This window comes from Pseudochaenichthys georgianus, chromosome 24, assembly GCF_902827115.2.
Source record: "Pseudochaenichthys georgianus chromosome 24, fPseGeo1.2, whole genome shotgun sequence".
NCBI classification, from domain to species: Eukaryota; Metazoa; Chordata; class Actinopteri; order Perciformes; family Channichthyidae; genus Pseudochaenichthys; species Pseudochaenichthys georgianus.
In genome coordinates, this window is record NC_047526.1 from 13,971,907 (window position 1) to 13,995,488 (window position 23,582).

The 23,582-nt window shown below is 39.7% G+C and overlaps 1 protein-coding gene across 2 annotated transcripts; it reads right to left on the minus strand.

The window, feature by feature from the left end:
• Positions 1-8,854: 8,854 nt before the first annotated feature.
• gpcpd1 (glycerophosphocholine phosphodiesterase 1) lies at positions 8,855-23,337 on the minus strand. 2 transcript variants are annotated; one of them, XM_034076719.2, is made up of 21 exons: positions 23,048-23,337; positions 22,701-22,790; positions 22,254-22,344; positions 22,054-22,138; positions 20,270-20,345; positions 18,776-18,817; positions 18,223-18,346; positions 17,698-17,956; positions 16,765-16,927; positions 16,487-16,616; positions 16,290-16,344; positions 16,107-16,199; positions 15,944-16,021; positions 15,641-15,680; positions 15,405-15,463; positions 15,200-15,265; positions 14,953-15,089; positions 14,684-14,819; positions 13,895-14,055; positions 11,961-12,010; positions 10,083-10,210 (listed from the first exon to the last, which is right to left on the minus strand). In XM_034076719.2, the coding sequence occupies exons 2-21, from the start codon at positions 22,747-22,749 to the stop codon at positions 10,167-10,169; spliced, it is 1,938 nt and encodes a 645-aa protein (XP_033932610.1). In that variant the 5' UTR covers positions 22,750-22,790; positions 23,048-23,337; the 3' UTR covers positions 10,083-10,166. The 2 variants fall into 2 exon arrangements, with proteins under 2 accessions (XP_033932609.1, XP_033932610.1); XM_034076718.2 differs by lacking the exon at positions 11,961-12,010 and having other exon boundaries at positions 8,855-10,210; positions 23,048-23,336.
• Between the last annotated feature and the right edge of the window lie 245 nt (positions 23,338-23,582).

Genomic DNA, 23,582 nt, shown 5'->3' on the forward strand with positions numbered 1-23,582 from the left:
AGCCTGTTGCTGCTCCGTCCACACTCACAACAACGTCATACAGACATAAATAAAGCACCGACTGTATTCGCCATGACATAGACAGTCTGTGTTTTGTATATGTTTAACTTTTGTCCAGTTTCTGAACAGATGTGAGGAGCTGTGAGCAGTGGCGCCTCCAGAAATGTATCATAGGGGTGGCCAAATGGGGCCACTGAAAATCTTGGGGTGGCCCACCAAAACCAAGAATTTAATTGCTGTAAAAGTATAGACTAGATGAAAACAATCGCAAAGAGAATCACCTACTGATATACTTTGGTTTCTTATTTTACATTTTCTGATACTATTCATCTGAAGTGAATATAATACGGATAGTTAACATTTTCAACAACAAACAACATTTAAAATAACCTTGTTTTGTGTTATGTATACATGTGTTGGTGATTTATTGTTTTGGTTTTTATATATGCTAGTTGTTCTTTCCTTTTTAAAAAGACAAATACAGCTTAATTTAAATAAGTTCCTTTATTGTAAGGCACAAAATGTTCAGCATTCTCAACACATACAATACACAACAGCAACACAACATGTTCTTCAGTTGTATTCTGTCTCTAGGTTATACATTGTTTTAGAACAAAGCTGTTTGTGTCACACTGGGATCAAAGATGATTGACATGACTTTATTAAATCAAGTTTTAAAACATGACTATTTTATTTCAACAGGACCCAAAAACACAAGGGGTATAACATGGTAAATAGATACTGTGATTGAACACAAAAACACCATATATTATTGACCTTTATAGCAAATTCAAAACATTATAAATGATACAAAACACCACCTTTTAGTATTAGACAGAAAATAGGTGAATAGGTGAAGAGACATATTTATATTTGTTTAGATTAGGCCACTGTGGTGAGAGTAATACATATAGCTTGTATTCCATTTGTTTTGAAAATGTATATCTATACTTTATAAACAAACTGGTTACCCTTTTTTTAATTAGCATACAGAACATTATGAAAACAAACTTGACTATCACAATTAATAAAACTGTATTTAGGTTTTAGTTTCACTTTTACAAAACAGAGTTCCACATGTAGGCCTACTTTCTAGCATGTATGGCCATCTCCTCACTAGCCCTATGCTGCTGCTCCCCTGCCAGCTATGTCTCTCCTTTACTCATCTTCTTCTTCAAATAAGAAGAGATGTCTGTTGACTTTCTCTTCATTTTCTGCAAATTGACATTACACACAGCAGTGATTAATAGTAGCCTACGCATTACACCAGCCCAGCATACCGACATCAGCTAACGTTAGCTTAGCAAGCTAAACTAACGCTAACTAGGATAGCCGCCAAAGTGTGTTTACAGACGAATTATACCTGAAGTCAAGCAGCCTTTACTGAGCCACGAGCCTGTTTTCCAGGTCTTCCAGCGTTTCTCGTTTTAATGCCATTGCATTTTTTTTGCTACCTAAAGCTAACACACTAAAGCCTAAAGTGTTGTGGGGCTTAACAGGCAACGGACGTATATGACTTACCTTCTAGAAGTCTGGTGGATTTGTGTCAAGTCAGTAGAAAAGTCAGTAGAAAGAAACGTTTTGCTGCAACCTGCTGCTGTCTGTGCGAATCTCAGAGTGATGCGCACGAGTATCAGAGTGGTGCGCGCGAGTATCAGAGTGGTGCGCTGTGTATCAGAGTGTTACTATGGTAGCAGAGGGAGAGGGAGGGGCTGCAGTATGAGCGTTGGAAGCTCAAATAAAGCGACTCGCTGGCTGTGTATTTGTTGTTAAATATCAGATAAACTACTACGCATACGTGACTGGCAAGGCAGTGTGTGTGGTGGGGGGGCCAACAAATATATCAGGGTGGCCATGGCCCCCCCTGGCCCCTCCCTGCTGGCGCCACTGGCTGTGAGCTCTGAGTGTGTGCTAACAGCACCTACCAGTAATTGGAAACGATCAATTATCAATGTTTTTTAATACACCTGGGCTTTCCTTGCTGTAACATGCAATACAAATATGTATCGCTGTATAAACCATGAATGGTCTCCAATAGTGTGTAGAAACCTGTAACCTTAACCAAAGAGGTCTACTTGTAATTGTAATTAATACTGGTCAAACTGAGGTTATCTGCAAGTTTGAAGATCAGTTGTAACCTATACACTCTGTTCTAACAGATGCTTTTTTACATCTTCTACGTGGCATCTCTGTATCTAGTTATCTTTTTTTATTCATTTATTTCTTCGTCAACCCAGCAACTGCCAAAGGGTGTTTCCTTTATTCATTCTGAGCACACTAAAGCCCAAGCTGATGCAAAGGAAAGGAGTGGTCAGTTATAAATCAGTTGGAAGGTTAGTGCTGATGACTACTAACAATCATCACCTTTAGATAAGAAAGAAAACCCATATCATCAGTGGTGCCATATACTGCGTGTGCACACGTTCTCTTAACAATCATTAACTCATGGATAAGCACAGCATGGGTGAAGGCTACTTCTTTGGGTTGATTATAGAACTACAAGGAAAAACGTATTTATTTCCTCTTATTCTTACCAACTCACGTAAGATGGGCCACGTATGCATGTCAATAAACATATGTGTTTAAAACAAAGTTGGTTAAAAATCACATAAAGATAATTTCAATAGTGTGAGGCTAAGATAAACAATTACAATTGGGAAAATCAGGCCGGTTAATACATCCAAAGTTCGCCTCTCTTTTTATACCTTTTTTGTGAGATTGGTGTGAGAACTTGGTTCCCAAGTTGGTGAGCTGTAAGCATAAAGTGAGGTGGGTTTTGTTGTACGCAATTAGAAACTAGGCTACCATTATTTTTAAATGAGGAATTATAATAGCAGGCGAAACTCGTTTTAAAGAGGACCTTCCCAGCAGCTTATACTGAAGCCTTCCGAGTAAATCGTCAGAAGCACCGACACCTCCTCATCACTCCACCGCTCCCATGTTTTCTTTTGTGTTGCCATAAGTTAGCTCTCCGTTAGTGCGCTGGGCTAATGCTAATGCTAATAATGCGAGCAAATAAAAATGGGGGCTTCACAAAACTTTTTCAAGTTTTACGGGCCGTGGTTTGCAATTCGTCCAGCCAATCAGAAATTGGAACCTTTTCCTCCCCAGGAAAGTACCACCTCTCTAGCAGGGACTGAAATTGGAATTTTTTTCACTTGAATTTTTGGGATCTGAAATTGACTATTCACATGTTTTACTTGCATTGTTACATTTTAATTTAAAAACAATTCAGATACATGATTTTCAATGCTATAAATTCGGTGTCTGATAAAATTCAAATACTTCTGTCTCTTGTTTGCTTCCATATAAACGTCTCAAATATCTATACAAAAATCTTTTGTTAATTTATTTGATTTGAAATAAAATGAAGGACATTCACAGTTAATTTAATTAGATATACATTATGAATGCCATACATATTGCATACATCACTTCGAGTGCTCAAATTCTGGTGCTTTTGACATTTTCTTTACGGCTCTAACAGAGCTGCAAATTCAAGTCCTACACTTTAGAAAGATGAAGCCTAATGCTGTTTTCTGTTTCTGCTGTGCAGGCGCCGGCGCCGGCTGCTTCGATGACAGTAGGCTTGTTTGAGACAAGCAAGACCTGCGCAGACCTGCGCAGTTGCGATCAACGTCTTGCTAGTGCGTTGCATGATGGTTAGTCATTTTGTCCGACTTGCTCTGGAGGCTCGCCCACATGAGACTTTGAAATCTCGCGGGACAAAGACGCCCGCAGCCTTGAGAGCGAGGCGAGGCGAGTTGGCGCAGTTGCTCTCCACGAGCTGCGGAAGCGAAATGCTTGATGGGAAACGGCTCGCTGGTATCTCGAGCTGAGCGCTCATTGGTGGTTTTTACCACGTGCTGCTGATGAAACTCTCCAATTGGCTGGCAAAAGTTTGTTGTTGTTTTGTGTCAGTTTTACGTCGCCACATCCATTCCCATTTTTCATCATTGTTCCACAATGTTTATCATCATGAAATTAATATCTATATATTTTATACTATACTGCTTACCGTTTTCATACTTTATATATCTTAGCATATTCATACACACTGTTCATACTGCTCACAGGCTGATATCTAGTGTTTTCATACCCCACTGTTTATTCATCATTCAATTCATTCTATATGTTATTCTGTAGATTGTGTACATTACTTTCCACTTCACTGCGTGTTGCACCTGGTTAGAAGCTCAACTGCATTTCGTTGTCTCAGTACCTGTAATATGTGCAATAACAATAAAGTTTCTCTATAAGTTAAACCAAATCATTAAAATAAAATCTATTGTAATGTAATGATTTGGTTTAACCTTATTTATTGAATACATCATTTAAAATGGCAAGATTAAATCAAATGACATCCATGTTGTTCACATCATAAAGCTTAAAGTGGCAGCTAAAGAATTAACACAGCAGCAGGTCTGTTCAATTCATGCTCATGAAGCTTCATGTGTGCGGATCTGAAGGGACTGATCATTTGTAGCCTGTCACCTATCAGTTTTGCAAACATTAAGAGGGAGGAGCATTTCTAATTATGGAACCCAGTCACTGGTGTGGTTCCTCATCATGACTGAATTAACAAACCTATATAAAGCAATGGAGATCACCTTTGTCTACAGTGGGTAAAATGGAATTTGTGGTGCTTACACTGCGTGATGGACAGGGAGACATCACTGTAAGAGTCTCACAAGACATTTCCCAAAGACTACAAAATGGTGAGTAAATAACTAAATTGCATTCCAACAATCTGGATATGATTTTAAATGATGTAAATTATTTTTCAGATAACAGTTTAGCAGCTGCACTTATGCAGCAAGCAAGGGCTGCAACAAATGCACAAGGTAATCTATCATTTAAATCAAAAATGGTATTGTCTTTTAATGCAAATCAAACAAATGACATATTCATGTTTATTGTAAACAAATATTTATATATTTTCTCTCAATCACAGTCCCTTTAGATCATGTCATTCTCCATACAATACATGTGGGATTTCTATTGCATCCACTTCATCTGCAACGAAAAACACCAACGCAATTTCCGCCATTGCAAACCCAGCCAGTCAAGCCGACTCCGAGTCCGAGCTGTCCGACTTAAGACGAGCATTTTGACACCTCCCCCGGCTGCGATCGGCTACTCTCGTCTACTTTCGAGGCGAGCCGCAATGTGTCTCAAACAAGCCTAGTAACTTTCTAATATCCATAACTGTATAGGCTATTAGCTTAAAAACTCGTCAGGCACTAGGAAGGATCACTTCTTCTTCAGGGCAGGCTACGCATTACGCAGGCTAATGTCCCACAGTGGCTGCCTCTCTGGTGGACTCCGGTACTGCACATTACTCCCGAGACGTTTTTTTGTTTTGTTTTTTTAAAGTGAAATATCCGGGGCTTTTCAGAAAACATCCGGGGCTTGAGCCCAAGTAGCCACCCCCTAGCGCCGCCTCTGGTTCTTATTATACATCCAAGGTAGTGAGTGACAGTGACATAGCGGTACTACAATGTCCGTATCAGTCCGTGACGTCACTGGACCCAGAAATACTTTTTCCCATCGACTAACATTGGGAAAGAGACGTCTGTAAATCAGCGGATACTTTTTTTTAAACTAAATAAACTACCCAGTATGAACTATTTTATAGCCCTTATTAGAATCATTCGTTCCTTAAAGTTGTAAAATGCAGTAAAAGCCGAATCTAGTTTTCCATTCATTCTACTGAGCCGAGAGTGGGAGCTCGGGGGGCGGGGCTTAAGGTTTGCATGCTCTGTTCTGTTCATGTTCTGCTGCTCTGACTGCTAGGCATGATGGGTAATCTGTGACGTTTTGCTCTCAAAAGTTGGGCCATTTTGTCTTCATGTGAACGAGACCCCCGCGCCGTCTCAGGTTGGTTAAATGAAATCCTTGCTTCCTTGCGTCGTTTCCCTGCGTCTAGTCCCTCCCACCAGGGAAGCATGGAGGGACGCAAGGAAACCACTACGAGAAGAAGGGAAATTAGTTTTAAGAGCAATGGGACGTACTTTCCTCCGAAGCGTCACGTGAAGCGACGTCCGTTTGTGATGACGCCGCACAGCTGTTCGTCTGACAGCAGCTCTGTCCCGTTACTTTCACAAACACAACATTTGTATCATCTGTTTTAGACCCAAATAAATAAAATAAGAACTCATTCTCAAAAAATATAAACGCCATTCTTAAAATGTATAAACGAACATTAGTTGGATTAATATTGATTAGAGTGCACAATAGAAATAAAATAATTGAGAGAAGAAAAAGAGATATGTTATCTATCAAAACCCAGTTAGATTAACATTCATTGGATTGCACACTTTGTTTGTTTGTTTGTTTGTTTGTTTGGATATGTAGTACATTAACATTTTAATAGCACTTAATGACTGACTGAATGGAAATGACAATAAATGAAAATATAAAACGAAAAAAGCGATCATGAAAATGTTTCCAATAAATTAATAAAATGATTGTTGACCACGTTGTTGTTCAGATATATCACATATTTGTAACTAAATGATACATTAATTGAAACAAAACACAGTATAAACTGAGGAGTGACTCTCGTGAGTTTCATGTATTTTCTTCACTCCGCTGGGAAACGGTTCTCATGTCAAGAAGCATCAGATCAGTGCATGCACTGCATCGTCCAATCAGTGAGCGATACACAGTAAGGGGGCGGGGCGAGTGTCTGAGGATTTCATCGGAGGATGGTCTGGTGCCTGGTGGTTCCTCGGTTATCGCTCCTCGCTCCTCCGGCAGAAATAAGAGCCATGGGACGGTACTCAAGATGGCGCAGACAAATCAACTTCCGGTGAGACTGTGGCCCCGTCTCAGGTCGGTTAAATGAAATCCTTGCTTCCCTCACTTGCGTCGTTTCCCTGTGTTTAGTCCCTCCCTCCAGGGAAGCATGGAGGGACGCAAGGAAACCACGAGAAGCAGGGACATGAGTTTTAAGAGCAATGGGACGTCCTTTCCTCCGGAGCATCGCGTGAAGCGACGTCCGTTTGTGATGACGCCGCACAGCTGTTCGTCTGACAGCAGCTCTGTCCCCGTTATTTTCACAAACACCCCTGCCACACATTTACTGACACAAACATTTGTATGTTTGTGAAAATAGTCGACCTGAGACAGGGCCAGAGGGCCCTTCTCACTTCTCTTATTTTTCATTTCCTCGCTCCTCGGTCTCGGTCTCACCGGCAGTTGATTTGTCTGCGCCATCTTGAGTAGCGTCGCAATGGCCTTATTTTTGCCGGAGGACCGAGGAGCGATAATGGAGGAGCTATAACCGAGGAACCACCAGACCATCCTTTGATGAAATCCTCAGACACTCGCCCCGCCCCCTTACTGTGTATCGCTCACTGACTGGACGAGGCAGTGCATGCACTGATCTGATGCTTCTTGACATGAGAGCAGTTTTCCAGCGGAGTGAAGAAAATACATGAACCTCACGGGAGTCACTCCTCAGTTTATACCGTGTTTTGTTTCAATTAATGTATCATTTAGTTACAAATATGTGATATATCTGAACAACAAAGTGGTCAAAAATCATTTTCTTCATTTATTGGAACCATTTTCATGATCACTTTTTTCGTTTTACATTTTCATTTATTGTCATTTCCATTCAGTCAGTCATTAAGTGCTATTCAAATGTTAATGTGCTACATATCCAAACAAACAAACAAACAAAGTGTGCAATCCAATGAATGTTAATCTAACTGGGTTTTGATAGATAACATATCTCTTTTTCTTCTCTCAATTATTTTATTTCTATTGTGCACTCTAATCAATATTAATCAAACTATTGTTCGTTTATACATTTTAAGAATGGCGTTGATCTTTTTTGAGAATGAGTTCTTATTTGATTTTATTTATTTGGGTCTACAACAGATGATACAAATGTTTGTGTCAGTAAATGTGTGGTGGGGGTGTTTGTGAAAATAACGGGGACAGAGCTGCTGTCAGACGATCAGCTGTGCAGCGTCATCACAAACGGACGTCGCTTCACGTGACGCTCCGGAGGAAAGTACGTCCCATTGCTCTTAAAACTAATTTCCCTGCTTCTCGTGGTTTCCTTGCATCTCTCCATGCTTTCCTGGTAGGAGGGACTAGTCACAGGGAAACGACGCAAGGAATCCATTTAACCAAAGTGAGAAGGGCCCAGAGGACCGAGGAAATGAAAATAGTCGACCTGAGACGGGGCCCCCGCCTCCGACGCTGTATCCATGCTCTCGGCTCACTAGAATGAATGGAGAGAGAAAATAAATCTAAATTCGGCTTTTAGTGCATTTTACAACTTTAAGGACCGAATTATTCTAATAAGGGCTATACAATAGTTCATACTGGGTAGTTTATTTATAAAAAATATCCACCGATATACAGACGTCTCTTTCCCCATGTAACAGGGCTGCTAAAGAGGAGCAGTATGAGGCATGGCTACAATGGGTGATCTGTTTGGTATTTTAAGCAAAAAACAGACATGTTTTTTATAGGTATGGCCCTACAATATATTGTTCCAATATAGCATAATAGGTCCACTTTAATGTTTACACGGACAAGTGACTGGCATTTTTAGACAGACAGAAACAGTGTTAACCTATTCTTTGAAGCTTGTTGTTGTGAATATTTCAGATGTTGCTATTCTGTCAGCATTAGTGGAAACATGAACCTTGGAACTCTTGTATCTAAGAGTGTCCTGATAAAGGAGATACATTGATATTTGTGTGACTCTTTTGAATAAAAGGAGAAAATGCAGTCAGTCCACAAATACTACAATCTCTGCAAAAACAAAATGTACACAACAAATTGCCCAGCTCAACTTACTGGATGTGAAAGAAAAAAGTCTGACAGAATAAACAAATATAGGTTTTAATTGTATTTACAATACATTTTACACCCTTCTGCCCTGAAATGACAGTTTTTACACACTAGACTCATTGATTCATACAGATCATGCACAACTCAATCATTACTGTATGTAGTTAAGAGATTGTGCCCATGTACAGACAGCAAGACGATATACAGCCAGTAAATGGATTTGTTTTGCTGTGATCAAAATGCTGCATTATCATTGCGTTATATTAATACACCATATCAATATGCAAATGATGAAACACTTCCAGCGTAGTTGGCACCAAAAAAGTATATCTTCCGTGCAATAAAAAGCATGGGTGAGGTGAAGTTAAGTACAATTTATAAGTATTTTTTCATTCTGTACGTACATCTTAACTCAAGTCTATTCTAATAGATGAGGAGTGAGGTATTGGTGGTTTAAACAAAAGAAACGGGCCTGATCTCCCCCTCCTTTCCTTAAGGCTGTGTGTGTGCACTGTCAAATAAAACATTCATCTGTTTTTCCTCTAATTAAGTATGTAGAAAGAATTAAGGATATAGTGCATCCATAATGTTGTTTACAATAATAGCTGAGTTTTTTACAGACATAAGGATTTAGTGTGGAAAGGAGGAGTAAGTGCTTTCGACAGTCCACTCAAAAGGAAATCAATTAATCAGTTCTCTTATACTTGCAGTAGATAATCTACGTGCCCATTAGTGACAACCTATAACTCCCAAATGATTTCTGTGGTGAACCTGAAATAGCAATCAGTAGCCAATACTCATTGCTAAGCGATACAATAAAAATAACACTTTTAAAGTAATGGCTGCATGCACAGCAGAAACAGAAAACAGCATTATACTTCATCTTTATAAAGTTTAGGACTTGAATTTGCCGTAAAGAAAAAATCAAAAGCAAGAGAATTTGAGCACTTTAAGTGATGCAACATATTAGCCAAATCAAAAATATTCACTGTCATGTAAGATTTCCCATTATTCCACTATTATGAAGACCTCGGCCTGAAAAAACTAAAAACATGGCTGTCTTAATGTTTTGGCAAAACCTCCACCTATTTCAATAGAAAGCATAAATTACAATTTGTGGACATGCAAGACAAAAGAGAGAATCTGTTGTTTCGTTGGCTGATCCATTCCTAAATTGGTCCACAAAGACCTAAGTTAAGAGGAGCTGAGGCCGGAATCAGACTCTCCGCTGCCAGAACAGACCTTGGAGGAAACGCAAGGAGCCATGGAGCAGGGGATGGAGTAGCAGGAACAGGTGGAGCTGTTGCGTGTCTCCTCTGTTATCACCTCCTGCAGAGTGTGTTGCTCCTCTACCTGAAACATGTTAGGTTGCTCCCCCTTCTCCTCACAGATGCTAAGGGAAAAAGAGGACATCGTTGGTTGGATCTGCTGCATCACAAGTTTCTATACACCATTCAGAGTCAGAGTTCCCCGATCCAAAAATAATTTGGCTAATAGAATGGTATGGCTTGGTGCTAGGGTTGGAATATGTATATCTTTATTACAATTATTAAGATTTATTTGTAATCTAATGTTTATACTACACATCATAATATGGCACATGTAAAAACAATACTTTTAAGATTATGAAGTTTAACTGTGCTTCAAAGTCATGCATTACATTAGGCAAAACTCTTCACACTAGTATAACTAAACCTTATGGTTACATTTTCTAACAATTTGCCTGGAATAAACCATTAAGAGAACAACATTTTGTAAAACAGTAACACTTGGTATAATAATACGATGACATGCGATCTCAATACACTAAAAGTTGCTAAATAATATCAAAATATCGCCCAGCCATTCTGGTCCAGTGGAACAAAATCTATGCAATAACTAAACTATTATTCAGATTCAGACAAGATGCAAAAATGTACAGAATACTCCAGTGTGCTAAACCAAAGCCAATTTTCCATGCACCATTGATCATTAAAACCATGCTTTCTACTGCATTTATTTTGGCAAGGTGGATAATTGCACTGGATGGCAGCAGTTTATTACTTGCAGGTCAAATCACATGTGTGGCCACCACCCTGACAAGTAGTATGGAGAACAAAGGCATTGTTCCAACCCTTTAGGGACAAGGCCATTTATTGTTCCAGTAAGCTAACACCTCTTTGTCCTTGGGCACAGTACTTTTAGCACAGCTATGCAGCTTACTCTTATGTGTAGGACAAAGGTCACTCAGGAGCTACATGACATTGGATAAGAGCCAGTCAATATTAACAACCGAAGTGGAACTGTAGCTCAGAATGAGAGTACAAAATGTCTCGGAGTGTATCAACCACAACTCTTTACGTGAACATACTCATGTTAATCGATTGGACAAATGTATCGAGTTTTTTTTTGTTTTGATCCAGTGCAATCATCCCTTTTAACAACCCAAACTGCAGCACAAGCACGTCTTCAAACATTATAGATGCAAATAATTTAAAAAATTGCAACTGTAAAAAATATTCCACGACATCTGACAAAGTTGACGGGAGGTGGATAGCTGTGGGGTTTAAATGCAGGTCTTAATAATGGAGCAACATTATTTTATACTATCAACTTATATTATTGAAGATTTACAAGCTAGTGTGATGCATGGTTACTGCAAGGTGCTTTGGTGCTGTGTGACTATCATACACCAGCTTTAACTAATGAGATTGATATTTATTAGTTTCAATCTTAGTTTGGTTCATACAGAAGACGATATATGATAACACCACCTCATGCATTAAACAAGCCATTCATTCTGTGTGCCCATCTTGCGTCAAAAATATATCGCTGAGTATCATGCCAAGCTCAAAATAATAAGGCCTTTCTTGGCAAATACAAAACAATACTGGATAGAAAATGATAAACATGGCAGTTGACCCACCAAACAACCCCGTTTAGTACAATCCAGAAAGATAAAGTAATCATTGACTCTGAAACAAAGTATTGTACTAAAAGGGTGTTGACGTTAGAAGTCAAGAGTCTTGCATCATTGTCAAGGAACATGTTTTGTTCCTGCTGTGTATCAAGCTGAGTAAGAGTGGGAGGACAGCCGAAAAACAGCCAGGGGGAGTATAGTGAGCAAATAAACAAAACACAGCCAGGAACCAGAGAGACATTACTGGTATCTGGAGAACTTGAGTCAAAATATGGCACCAAGCATTCACAAATTCTGTAAGAAAGAGGCACAGTTATAACAACAACCTGGAGATCGAGTCAAATGGTTTGACTTTAGACGATAAAATAAGTTACATCTATGTAAGGACTGTTTGGTGTTGTAGGGTTCAAAGTAGGGGTCGACCGATTATCGGGGCCGATATTCATCATTTGACCGATTGTCGGTATCGGCCTTTTTTTTAATAAAATTGCCGATAACACTTTGGCTCTGATGCGGCCGTTTCTCTGTCTGCAGTCACACGAGCAATGTCCCGCCCACAGCGCTATCTGATAGGCTATTACTGAAGTGTCAATCAACACTGAAGATTTGCCGGGCGGGAGCCAGCCATAGAGGCGGGACCTTCTCAGATTACAGGCAGGTGCGAAGAACGCAGACACAGACAGAGGCGAGCAGCAGCGCTGAGCGGCAGAGCCACATGTGTTTCGAAGGTAAATCAGTTGAAAGCCGAAGTTCAATAAACATCCCAATCCCCTATGCTGAAGCTGCAAAAACAGCACGATCTATTGATCCAATTCTATCAGCTTCCCAGTTACACAGGGACGGGGGAAGTCAGTCAGCGTGCAGCGTCTCGCAGCGGAACTGTGGTGCGGAGGGGGGGCTGCGAGTGGAGCCTCGACGTTTTTCAGGTTGATATGTGAAGCAGCTCATTAGCTAATGTATTTAGCAAATGTTTAGAAGTGAGGCCACTAGTCTAACGTTAGGTCTACTGTAATAGCCTCACTTTTAATAGTTTGCAAAACATTAGCAAGCACTAGTGTTTTGCAGTTGCTAGCAGCTTATTGGGATGTTATGCTAGACAGACAGGCATTGGTTTGATATAATAAATTAAGCATTATTGTTAGTTAAGCATGTCAGCCTGCAGCCCCAATTCTTGTCTCTCTCTAACTCATAGCAGATGGCTGCACTAAAGAAAAGGGCTCAGAGAGGAAACCAGTTGTAAGATGTTTAAAAGTTCATTAAACATAATGTAGGCTATGCTTAAATGCATTTCAAAGAAGTTGTGTTGAGTTGTGTTGGAGTTTGTGTTATTCTACATGTTGACACCAAGATTTTCTGATTTTACTGCAAATGTATATCGGTTCCAAATATCGGTTATCGGTCTCCTTGATTACTAATAATCGGTATCGGCCTTGAAAAAGCCATATCGGTCGATCCCTAGTTCAAAGCCTGTTTGTACAAGCGTTCAACATATATAAAGCAAATGTATCTGTATAGAGTATCAGAGAACTGATACGGCTGGACAAACTGGCCACACACAGGACACTCTTTCACCACGCTAGCAACCTGACCTTTATGTAACAACATTGGCACGTCTTGTGTACCAGTTTCACATTCATCAACAAAATGTTCAATGATTAACCAAACCACTTTCATCAAAAGCTACAGCAGATGCCAGGTGATGAATGTGTCTGCCAGTGCCTGATGATATGACCCTGAATACTGAACTGTGCTGATAAGAAAGGCCTTGTAATGGTTCAGTGACATACCAGGAGTCGTATTGTCAATGCATTTAGAACAGGACATTGTGTACTATTCAGTTGGCTTTCTTTGGTGTTGCACAACAGCTTGAAACATGACCATGTTATCACACCAGGAATGGCAGCAACCCGTGTTCCAACTTGTATTATTCATTTGAATGGACATTGTTGTGCAAACAAAACTTGTTGGAGAATAATTTCAACTGCCATTACTGTGTTGATTTATTTATTTATTTCATTATCTTTGCTTTTTGATGCCTGTTTTTAAATGCCATTTAATAATGTGTTTATTCTTATATGTCTTTTGTTTTTATTTTGTAAAGCACTTTGAGTTGTCGCGTGCTGAAAGGTGCTATATAAATAAAATTGCCTTGCCACACATAAACATGTTTTGACCTACCTATCGTAGATGAGGCCATCGATTCCCTGCTCCCTCAGCTTCCTCCTGGTCTCGTGCTCGTTGTTGTCCTCCCCCCAGCTGAACACCACCAGGCCTTTAGACTGGGCATCCCCAATGTAGGAAAGGTTCTTCAGCAGCTCCTCAGTGTGGGCACTGATTCCCTAGAAAGAGCAAGCAAGGAAATCCACTAAGAAAAAAGGTGGGTTTGTTAAATTATATAAACGTAATCTTAAAATGCTACTCGCTTTTATGCTGGTTTAAGAATGTATGTTTTACATAGCAAGCAAGCTAATTCAGCCTTATATGAGCGGTCACCTACAAAGTGACCTTAGAAAATGCTGAGTAAACTGTCCGGAGGGAGTTTTTGCACTTCATAGAAGCACTTAGGATTTCTTAAAAGACAGCTGACACTGCAATGCTGCGTGACTGACTTGAGAGTATTTTTGTAAGTCTGCATTGCTGCAAAGGCATTGCAGCAATGTTTGTTAAGGGAGGGTTCACAACCGACAAAACAAATATTTGTACACATTCTGCTATTTCTAGATTAAATTGGATACATTTTAACAGTATTTTGCTTACCAAGTACCACAGCTGATGGTGTTTTTGATCGTCACACTGGCGAATTACAACAGGAGTAGTGCTTTCAAAATATAAATTACACCTTGAATTTAGTTATATTTTAAAACAGTTGGTGTGAAACTACCTTCATTAACTGTTTTTCTTTGAATTCTAGAAAATTCAGTGGACACTTTATGATAAATAAATGACTTTCTGCATTTCACTGCTCACCATAATATTCTCACTCTGGGCGAAACTTATGGCGATCTGAGTGGTCTGGCAGCGGATGTCCATCATTTCAGGGTACTTGTTGGAAATTCCCTGAGTGAGGAAGAGGATGGGGTACTTGTTCTGCTTTTGACGCACCCTGAGGGAAAACCAATGACAAGATGAATCATATTTTGCTTGACGAATGAACTGTAGAGAGTAAAAATCGTTTTAAAAAGTACAGCCTGATTAAATCTGGGCATTCTGTATCCTCAGTTGCCAACCGTGCTTACATGGTGCAGATATCTGGGTCAAAGCAGGAGAAGACAATACGCCTTTTCCCGCCTCTTTGCAGGACACAGGACAGGATGATATCCAGGTAGGTATTCATGTTGAAGTAGGAGGATAGGTTGCCATCCCATGACCCGTCCTGATCAAATCAAATGAGTTTATAATAAGGATGTGTTATTATCCCACATTTAAATCTACAATCAAAATATTATTTGAATTACGCTCCATTGGACCTATTGACTTGCTCACCTTCATCTGGCAAATCCATTTAAGCTCAATGTTGAAGCCCACATGCTCAGGAATAGCTTGGAAGATCTATTAAAAAAATGTAAATATGAAGGATGCTCTTGATTTGACTAAGACATGACAAAAACATAGGCAACAAGTAGAAGTAGTAGGTTGTCTTTGATAAATACCCAGCTTTTTAATATTCAGGAATCATTCAGTTATGTACCTGTGTGAGTGAAGGGAATGGCTGATGTTCATCAACCTCTTCTTCATCGTCCAGCAAATCTGTCGAGACAAATCAAAGAGATGAGTGTGAATGCGCAGAGCAACATTTGATCAAAGCTGAATTTATTACTGTTGTACTATTACAACACAGAAATGAAATGCATTTAAACATGTTGTCTGTTCCACATTGTTTTCCTCGCAGAAGCTGGTGAGAGGATTCAAATAGTGGGTGCATACCTTTGTCATTGTTTTCTTTTATTGCGGTGGCATGGGCCAGCTGTATAACAAAACAAAAACATCATCAAATCTATAGCCAACAAAACATTACATTTTCCGCACATTATTTTCAGTTCTCATGGCCTACTGCTTCACAATTCATTGGTATAATAGAGTGCGAACATTCTTAACTCTCATAGCCATTTCTGAATAGTTGCTTCATACATCAGGAAAAGCATTGGTGTAATGTATATCAACATTGTCCACGTCCATCTTAACTTGTGTGTTAGTTGCATAGCTCTGGCCATTACTCAAGATGTTTACCTTCAGGAGCTGCAGCTGATCATAGGTCAAGTCTTTGACTGGCACCTCAATAAGCTCCAGAGAAGTCTTGTCATTTTTCTGTCGAGGAGAGATAGAATGACCTCAGTTATTTGAAGTAATGACATACATTTGTGTATGGGAATATGACAGGCTTTTATTTTACCTTCTTGGTGGAAATGCAGCATGTCAGATCGTGGTATACGATGGGAACAGAATCTTTGGAGAGGTGAACATCAAACTCTATGTAGGCAGCGCCCTGCAAGTACATTATTGACATATAATCTAGGCACAAGCTATGACGTTAAGGTTAACATGTAATTCTGCTTTAATCGTCTGCGTAACTCACATGCTGGGCAGCGCTTTTGAACGAGGCTATGGTGTTCTCCCTAACTCTGTGGTGCCTGAAAAACATATTAGAACACCATGTGTTGATAGATGCAGGTTTGCTAATGTACTATTGGCACACACTGTTCGATTGACTTATTTTTTTTCCAGACAAGGCACTGTATCCCGTCCAGGTCAAAGTGTATTCTGGTGACTCACTTGGCTGCGTGTGTGCTGCCAGCTCCTCTGTGACCCACATCCAGAGTACTTCTTTTCTTCCAGTACTTGGTGAAGGAGGAGCTCATGTCACAATGCAAACCCTGGATAGGCCGCATCACCAGGTAATCCACTAAAAACAAGAGTATCAAGTCGGTCAACAAGCTTTTCCACGTGCACTGTGTGAACAATTAAAGTCACTCAAGAGGAAGTAAAGCATATAAATACTTTCAAAAGAGATTAAGCAGTTGCTCACTACCTTAAGCAGCCAGATATCTTACCTCTGACTTTTCCGATGGTCTGTCTGGAATTTCGGCCCATTATGGGAAGTGTGGCTACTCCAAAGTCCTTACCGCTCTCCGCGAAAGAAGAGGAGAGGAGGCAAGCTGTGCCTACAAATCCTGGATGTGCATCTCCCTGGACTACATGCTCACCCATATCCTCCTGTAAACAAATCTCATATTACTACAATAATAATCAAATGAAAACAGATAAATCCTTCTATAGGGATGGGTATTGTTTGAAATGTATCGATTCCGATTCTACTTATCGATTCCGGTTTTTATCAATTCCCCATTTCGATTCCAAAATGGTAAAAGAAAGAGGTCCAACGTTTAGATAACAAAAATATCTTTATTCTTTTAAGCTTTAACTGACATTTTTACAAATAAAAAAAATACATGCAATAAAAATGTATTACACAATAGCTGTGCTTTATTATAACTGAGCTATGCCTGTGGCAAGCTATTAACAGGCATTACACTGTGCCTTGTCTTTTTCTTTTTTAGTGTAGTGGCGCCTCACTTTAGAGCGTTTACCGCGATCCATCTTTGGTGTTATGAAGTGACTGAGCTCGTGAACTGTCTACGGGAGGGCGGGGGGAGCCTCGCTGCGGGGCAACTGTGGACCTCTGTCGCCTGTCAGCGCAACTTACATGATGCCGGTTAAAAAAATTAAGGGTGGTGCCGGCCGTCCCTGTATTCCACCGGGTCCCCGCGGCGCAGACGGACCCGGTGGAATACAGGGTTTACCGCGTTTGGGAACTGTTAAGCAGAACCGAAATTGTGTATTTTGTATGGGTACCCGGTACCCAGCATTTTCTTATCGGTTCTTATCTGGAACCGAGTTTTCGGTTCCCAACCCTATCCTTCTATGATACTTGATATGTTAGGTCAGGAATACCTATTTGATTAGTTTATCATGAGCAGTTTTACCTCAAAGAACTCAAAGGTGAGCTCCAGGTTGTAGGGGTCCATTGTGTGGATGTTGTACTCGGTCCACTGGGAGGGCTCCAGTGCATTACCACATTCAGGCTGCGAGTGGCGGGACTTATAGCCGTTGGCACTGATCATGCTGATCTCCAGAGTGGTGGTCTCCCTGAGCAAAGAAGCAGTACTAAGCTGGCCTTCTTCCTCCTCCTCCTCCTCCTCATCTTCATACTCCTCCTCAAACCCCTCTAACGTCAGCTTGATTCTGTATTGGTAGGGAAAATAAACAACAAGGTAAATACACAGATATGGGGATGATGAAAGAAGCATATACTTAAAGAAATGAATGCATCAAAACATGAAAAGACAAGTGAGGTTGTACTCTCAGCCTCCCTCATATGCAGAGTTTCTGTTGCACTTTAGAAAAAGGTTGGCTAATAGTAGCTCTGTAATGACCTTCTGCTCCGTCTCATTTCACTTTCAACGAAAATGTTCTCTGCGTATTACATTCGACCTCAGTGTCACATGTACCTGAAGCGTGACTTCTTGAATTTCTTCTTAGTAATTGATACCGGAGAAGTCTTAGAATAGTGCAGGCGCAGGCGAATCTCGGTCTGGCACGTGAGCCAACCAGAGTCCACACAATTCACCCCGTCTATAAAAAGAAAGACACAACATAAATTTACTTTGACTGCGGACCAAAGAACTGGCGGCAGCTCTCTAAGAAAATAAAGACTTTTAAACCTCTGCTGTGGGATTAAAGCGATACTTTACTCACTAAACGATAATTATATATCAAATTATCACTCAGTGCAACTTTGAATTATTGAAGAAAAACACATTTGATTCTTTGTTCACCTTTGAGGCATGCATGAAAAACCACGTTTTCTCTAAGAATTCAAGGAAACACTGGATAAGTGATAAATATTCAAATGGTCAATTAGCGGGTTTAGTGATCCTTTAAGCACATTGGTTAGCAACTTAGTTCAATTGTACTTTTGTCTCCATAGGATTTTACAAGCTGAACTATTGATAGTTCTTATGTATGTAGTGAGTAGTTTTAGTTATTTTAAATCAAACTTACTGTGAATTCCAAACTGTCCATCGTCAATATTCTGGTGGGATTCTGCAATAAATGGAAAGCCCATTATAAACTGGATAAAAGCGGGACACAAAGGTTGAGATCAAACCAGAGCATTTCCTGTGTACAAAGAGGCAATTCTGTTTGATCTCTCAAAACAACAGCCTTCATTGCTCTGAATTTGATTAGTCTCAACCTTAAGTTTCAACTAAGCAATAAAATGTATTTGATTCCAAAATATATTTTAACTTAGACTCTGAGCATGAGCCTGTCAGTAAGGCTGGTTTAGCAGGATGTTTATTAAAAAAGTCAGATCTCAAACAAAACATGTCTGAAAATGATTGGGTGACGGGCTTGTTGCAGGCAATTATTCTAGCCAACCAGCTCATTTTAACAAAATGAACTTTGCCAGTGTTAGTCCAAAACAATGTTGATTTAACTAGAGAGGTGTACAATATCAGTTCATGACATATGCTGCATTGCAGAGTTTAGTCTATGGCTCTAGATTATTCCAGCAAGTGCTGTCCCGCTCTTTTTGCCAAAACATAAACACTGCAATCAAGTGGTAGGTTGTTAATTTTGAGATACACATTGCCCAAAACGATAAATTAAAGGTCAGATTAGACTTTCCCTCAAATACTAACCTTGTTTCTTCAGTGGTTAAACAGCTGACCCTATGTAAGTATTGATGGGCAACTGTATCATATAGAGCTAGGACAGGGAATGGGAGGTGTGTAGGGGGCATGGCTAGGGATGCATACCGGTATCCGGTATTACCAAAATACAGGTTACTGGTGGCTACGGTATACCGTACCGAAATCAGATCCGGTTTCGATACTTTAAAAAAATAATAATATTTTTTTTCTTTTTTCTTTAAAATACATTTTAAATGTGAGTCCGTGGCCCGTGATGGCAGGTGTTATAAATTAGATTGCATAATCGTTTTTCTTCATATTTTATGTATTTTTCATTGTTTGTTCAATACTAGAAAGGTAAAAGTCCCACAAATGAACTGTGATGGGATTTGTTTTCTCTCACCAGTGAAGGTAAATGTTGATTTTAAAGATGAGATTTGTTTGTTTGTACAATGCCGAGATCTCATGAACATTATTCTATTATGTATTTGTTCTCTAGTCGAATCTCAGGTTTAACATTAATTATAACGGTCTGTTTGCATTGACAAGATGTGCTATTCACGCGGCACACCTGTATTTTCGGTTTCCTTCATATTTTTTAATGTATTTTTCATAGTTGGTTCAGTACTAAAAGGTCCAAGAAGTCCCACAATTGAATTTAATATTCATTTGACATGTTAACTATATCGTAAAGCGCTTCATGGGAGTAATTGTGGGATGATACATTTTCAAAGTATCACAATATGTATCGGTATCGTTCAGTGGTATCGGTATCGTAAAAAAGTCAACGATATGCATCCCTAGGCATGGCACACTTCACCCAACCCAACCACACCGTGCACCGTTTTTCGTTGTTCTATACCTGTGGGGCTCATCGTGCGCGGGTGTTGATGGGTCTCCCACATATTGACTATCACTTGATAGGGACCACCTGCACTCTGCAATTTCAATGTTTGGTACAGTGTTAGGGCTTTCAAATCAGATACATTGATCTAGCTTTCAGTCTGGTGTCAGCGCAGCTGCTTGTTGGACTAGGGTGTCAGAAAGGAGTTAGAGCTGGTATAGTCACCAATCTCCCGCTGGGGCAGTCAGATACCATCTGTTGAATCTGAAATGTGAATTATTAGTGAAAAAAAAAAAAAAAAAAAGTTCTTCAGTTAGGCTGCTCTCTATCTGTAACAAAGTCATAATCAATTTCAGCAGCAAAAGGTTAGCATCTCTTTTTTATTATATAAAATCATTAAAGAAAGACAATATCACATGGAAGAAATACTGATCAAGTGTACACTAAATGCATCGCTGATGAGACTAACTGCAGTTTCATATGCAATATTTAAACTGCACGAGTAACTGGCCAATGTTAATTTAATGAACCGTTCATCAACTGTTGAAAGCCAATGACAAGCATTAGCTGGCAGAAACTTTAAGCCTATCAGTTTACAGAGAGGCATCCCACAAACAAATACTTGAGGAAGTCAAGCAAAGCAGGCTTTGAGTCTCACACAATGTGAGCCCCACCCATTACATAACAAATAATAATCCCCTTATAATAATTTGAGGTAATAGCTGAATTATAAATATATATATATATATATATATATATTGTTAAGGTAAATGTCTGACACATTTTCTATCTCTTTCCTTCCCGGGGAAATATGGTCCCTCTTGTTTCTACTGTAGTGTATACAGAGCCTGCCTATTCTACAAAACTGGTCTTACAGGTCCCATGTCATGCTTTTCCGGTTATACCCATCCCCTTGTTTGTTATGAAGGTTTTTCTGCATGTAAACGGTCTGCAAAGTCACAAACCCTCAAAGTACAGCCTGTAGCGAGTAAAACTCTAACACAGAAAAGACCTGTCTATGCTGCCCCAGAACGCCTTGTTGGAGATTTCTCTTTTTCTTCCTGGGTACAGTGACGTGCCTATACCCAAATGGACCAAATGGACCAATCCACGGAGCCGTTACGTTACGTCCGCAGAGCCTTCCTCACACACACACACACACAAAATCCTTTCTCAGCTGCAGCTCCGCCGATTTCTCCTCCCTGAGACGGCGGGACGCGGCGAGGCTGTGAGTCGGTGTATGAGCACACACACAAACTCCCAGCCAGGCTGCGGGTGTGTGTGTGTTTGGGCTGGGTTTCGCTGTCTCGCAGACGGCCACTGGGCTCATAGGGAGGGGGGTGCAGGAGCTCCAACAAGCCGTTCATGACAGAGAGTGAATACACATACTATACAGAGATGCTGTATGAGAAACCAATGTGATTTTGGAAAATTGCACAATATACATTTATTTTAGTAGACCTCAACAATGGAATTATGATCAGTAGAAATGGCCATGACATGGGACCTTTAAGGAGAAAACGTATTCTTTTTCCCAAAAACGATTTGAAGTGTATTGAATAAACTAATAGAACCTCTTGTCCCCCTTCCTGCTGATGAGCTGTGGCAAGAAAACGAATGAATTTACATAAATCCATCATCACAAATCATGCATAAATTAATATGAATTAGCGTTGGCATTGAATTCCACAATATTCATCTTTAGCCAATACTGCTTTCAAAGGATAATCTTTGAAAATCAACAAGCATATCAATCACTTATTCTTAGAGCTATAACTATACAGACAGGAGACTGCGCTCACCTTTGACTCAAGGAAGAAACCTTTGAGATAGCGGTACTTGGTGACAACTCCTTTAGGCACAGTGATTGTTGTGGCCCAAGTATTTCTGTCAGGGGAACAAAATGTATTTTAAATGGACAGAATAGTAATAGTAAGAGAATCACAAACTGTCATCATTTAAAGGACGTTTTTTTTTTTATTAAACTTGGAATTTAACCTACCCATCATTCCCATGAGGATGTAAGATCACTGCTTTTTCATGGCTCCAGCATCCCAGGGATTCACAGCTACCAACAACTGCAATCACCTCACCTAGAAATGGACAAAATTGTGTTTTTTACCTGATGTGATAACGTTCTTTATTGTACAATATATAGAAGCAAACATAATTAAATGCTGACATGGGTCACAATCATCTCACATGTTACATTCTACAAACTTGGTAAATACTGAACATTAACTTCCAGGAATTGTACTTAATTGAAAAAAAAGTGTTCTTATACAAACACATAACAAGAAGATTTAGGGAAACAAAGTTCAATATGTTGGCATAGCTACACTTCAAAAATAGATCATGTGATCACATAGCATGTTCTACATGAAGGTCTAAGATAATGTTACAAGTGTCTTTATATTTAGTTGTCTGCAGTGTAGTTGAACAGACTTACCTGGGGATGTTTCTCCTCTGACATCCACCGTTACCTGAGTAGTCTCCATAGCTGACCACAGGCACAGAGAATACTGGGGGCAGAAACAAGCTGCAAAAAAGAACAAACTTTAAAAACCTTCTTATTTTAATAGGTCAATAACACACTTTAGGCGTTGCTGAGTTTCACTCCACCAAATATGACTTATGGCTGTTAAGATAAGCTGTTTAAAAAAAAAATCAATTGAGTAGTATCTTCCTCTTACTGGTAGCTGACTCAAGTAAAGTAGCTAACGTTAGCTAACATGTTAGTTACCAGTCAGTTGAAAGAATATTAGCAAACATACGGATGATGACAGATAAGGTTACCTTCTTGATTTTGGCAGAAAAATGTATCTTCGGGCTTCTTAAAATGGGGGATCCCCGTTGAAGCAGCATCGCCTATCCTCCAAGAAGTCTACGTGAAAGCATACCTGGTCAGCTGTGTCAGAGCTAGCGATTTAACGTCAAAGCTGGACCATAACGATACAAAAAAATCGAGTACAAAAAGAAGTGAGAGCGAAACGTAATGTCTTCAGCAATATAGATTAAATAGCACCAAGAGTCTGACAGCAGAAACCTGTCGCCGACGGTGCCGCTTACACAATGGTTATCTGCATGGTTGCAAACAGTATATAAAGCGCCAAGTTCGCCAAAATGACAAACGGATCATCCGGCGAGTACTTTCAAAATAAAACATTGAATTCCTCGATGTTAAAATATTACACAATTTACTTAATGTATTATTAATAATAAAACACTAGGGGGAATCCAATATGTTTTCAATACAAACAATTGCAGCGTATGCTTCAAATAAATCTGATCTGCTTGTTCTCAAGGCCAAGGGTTCCTCTGTTTCCCATCT

Coding starts and splice junctions, on each gene's coding strand:
- gpcpd1 (XM_034076718.2), bottom strand. CDS start 22,749: ATGGAGACTACTCAGGTAACGGTGGATGTCAGAGGAGAAACATCCCCA. Junction 16,617..16,764: donor GACCATCGGAAAAGTCAGAG/GTAAGATATCTG, acceptor TCTTGTTTTTAG/TGGATTACCTGGTGATGCGG. Junction 14,820..14,952: donor GACCCAGATATCTGCACCAT/GTAAGCACGGTT, acceptor GTTTTCCCTCAG/GGTGCGTCAAAAGCAGAACA.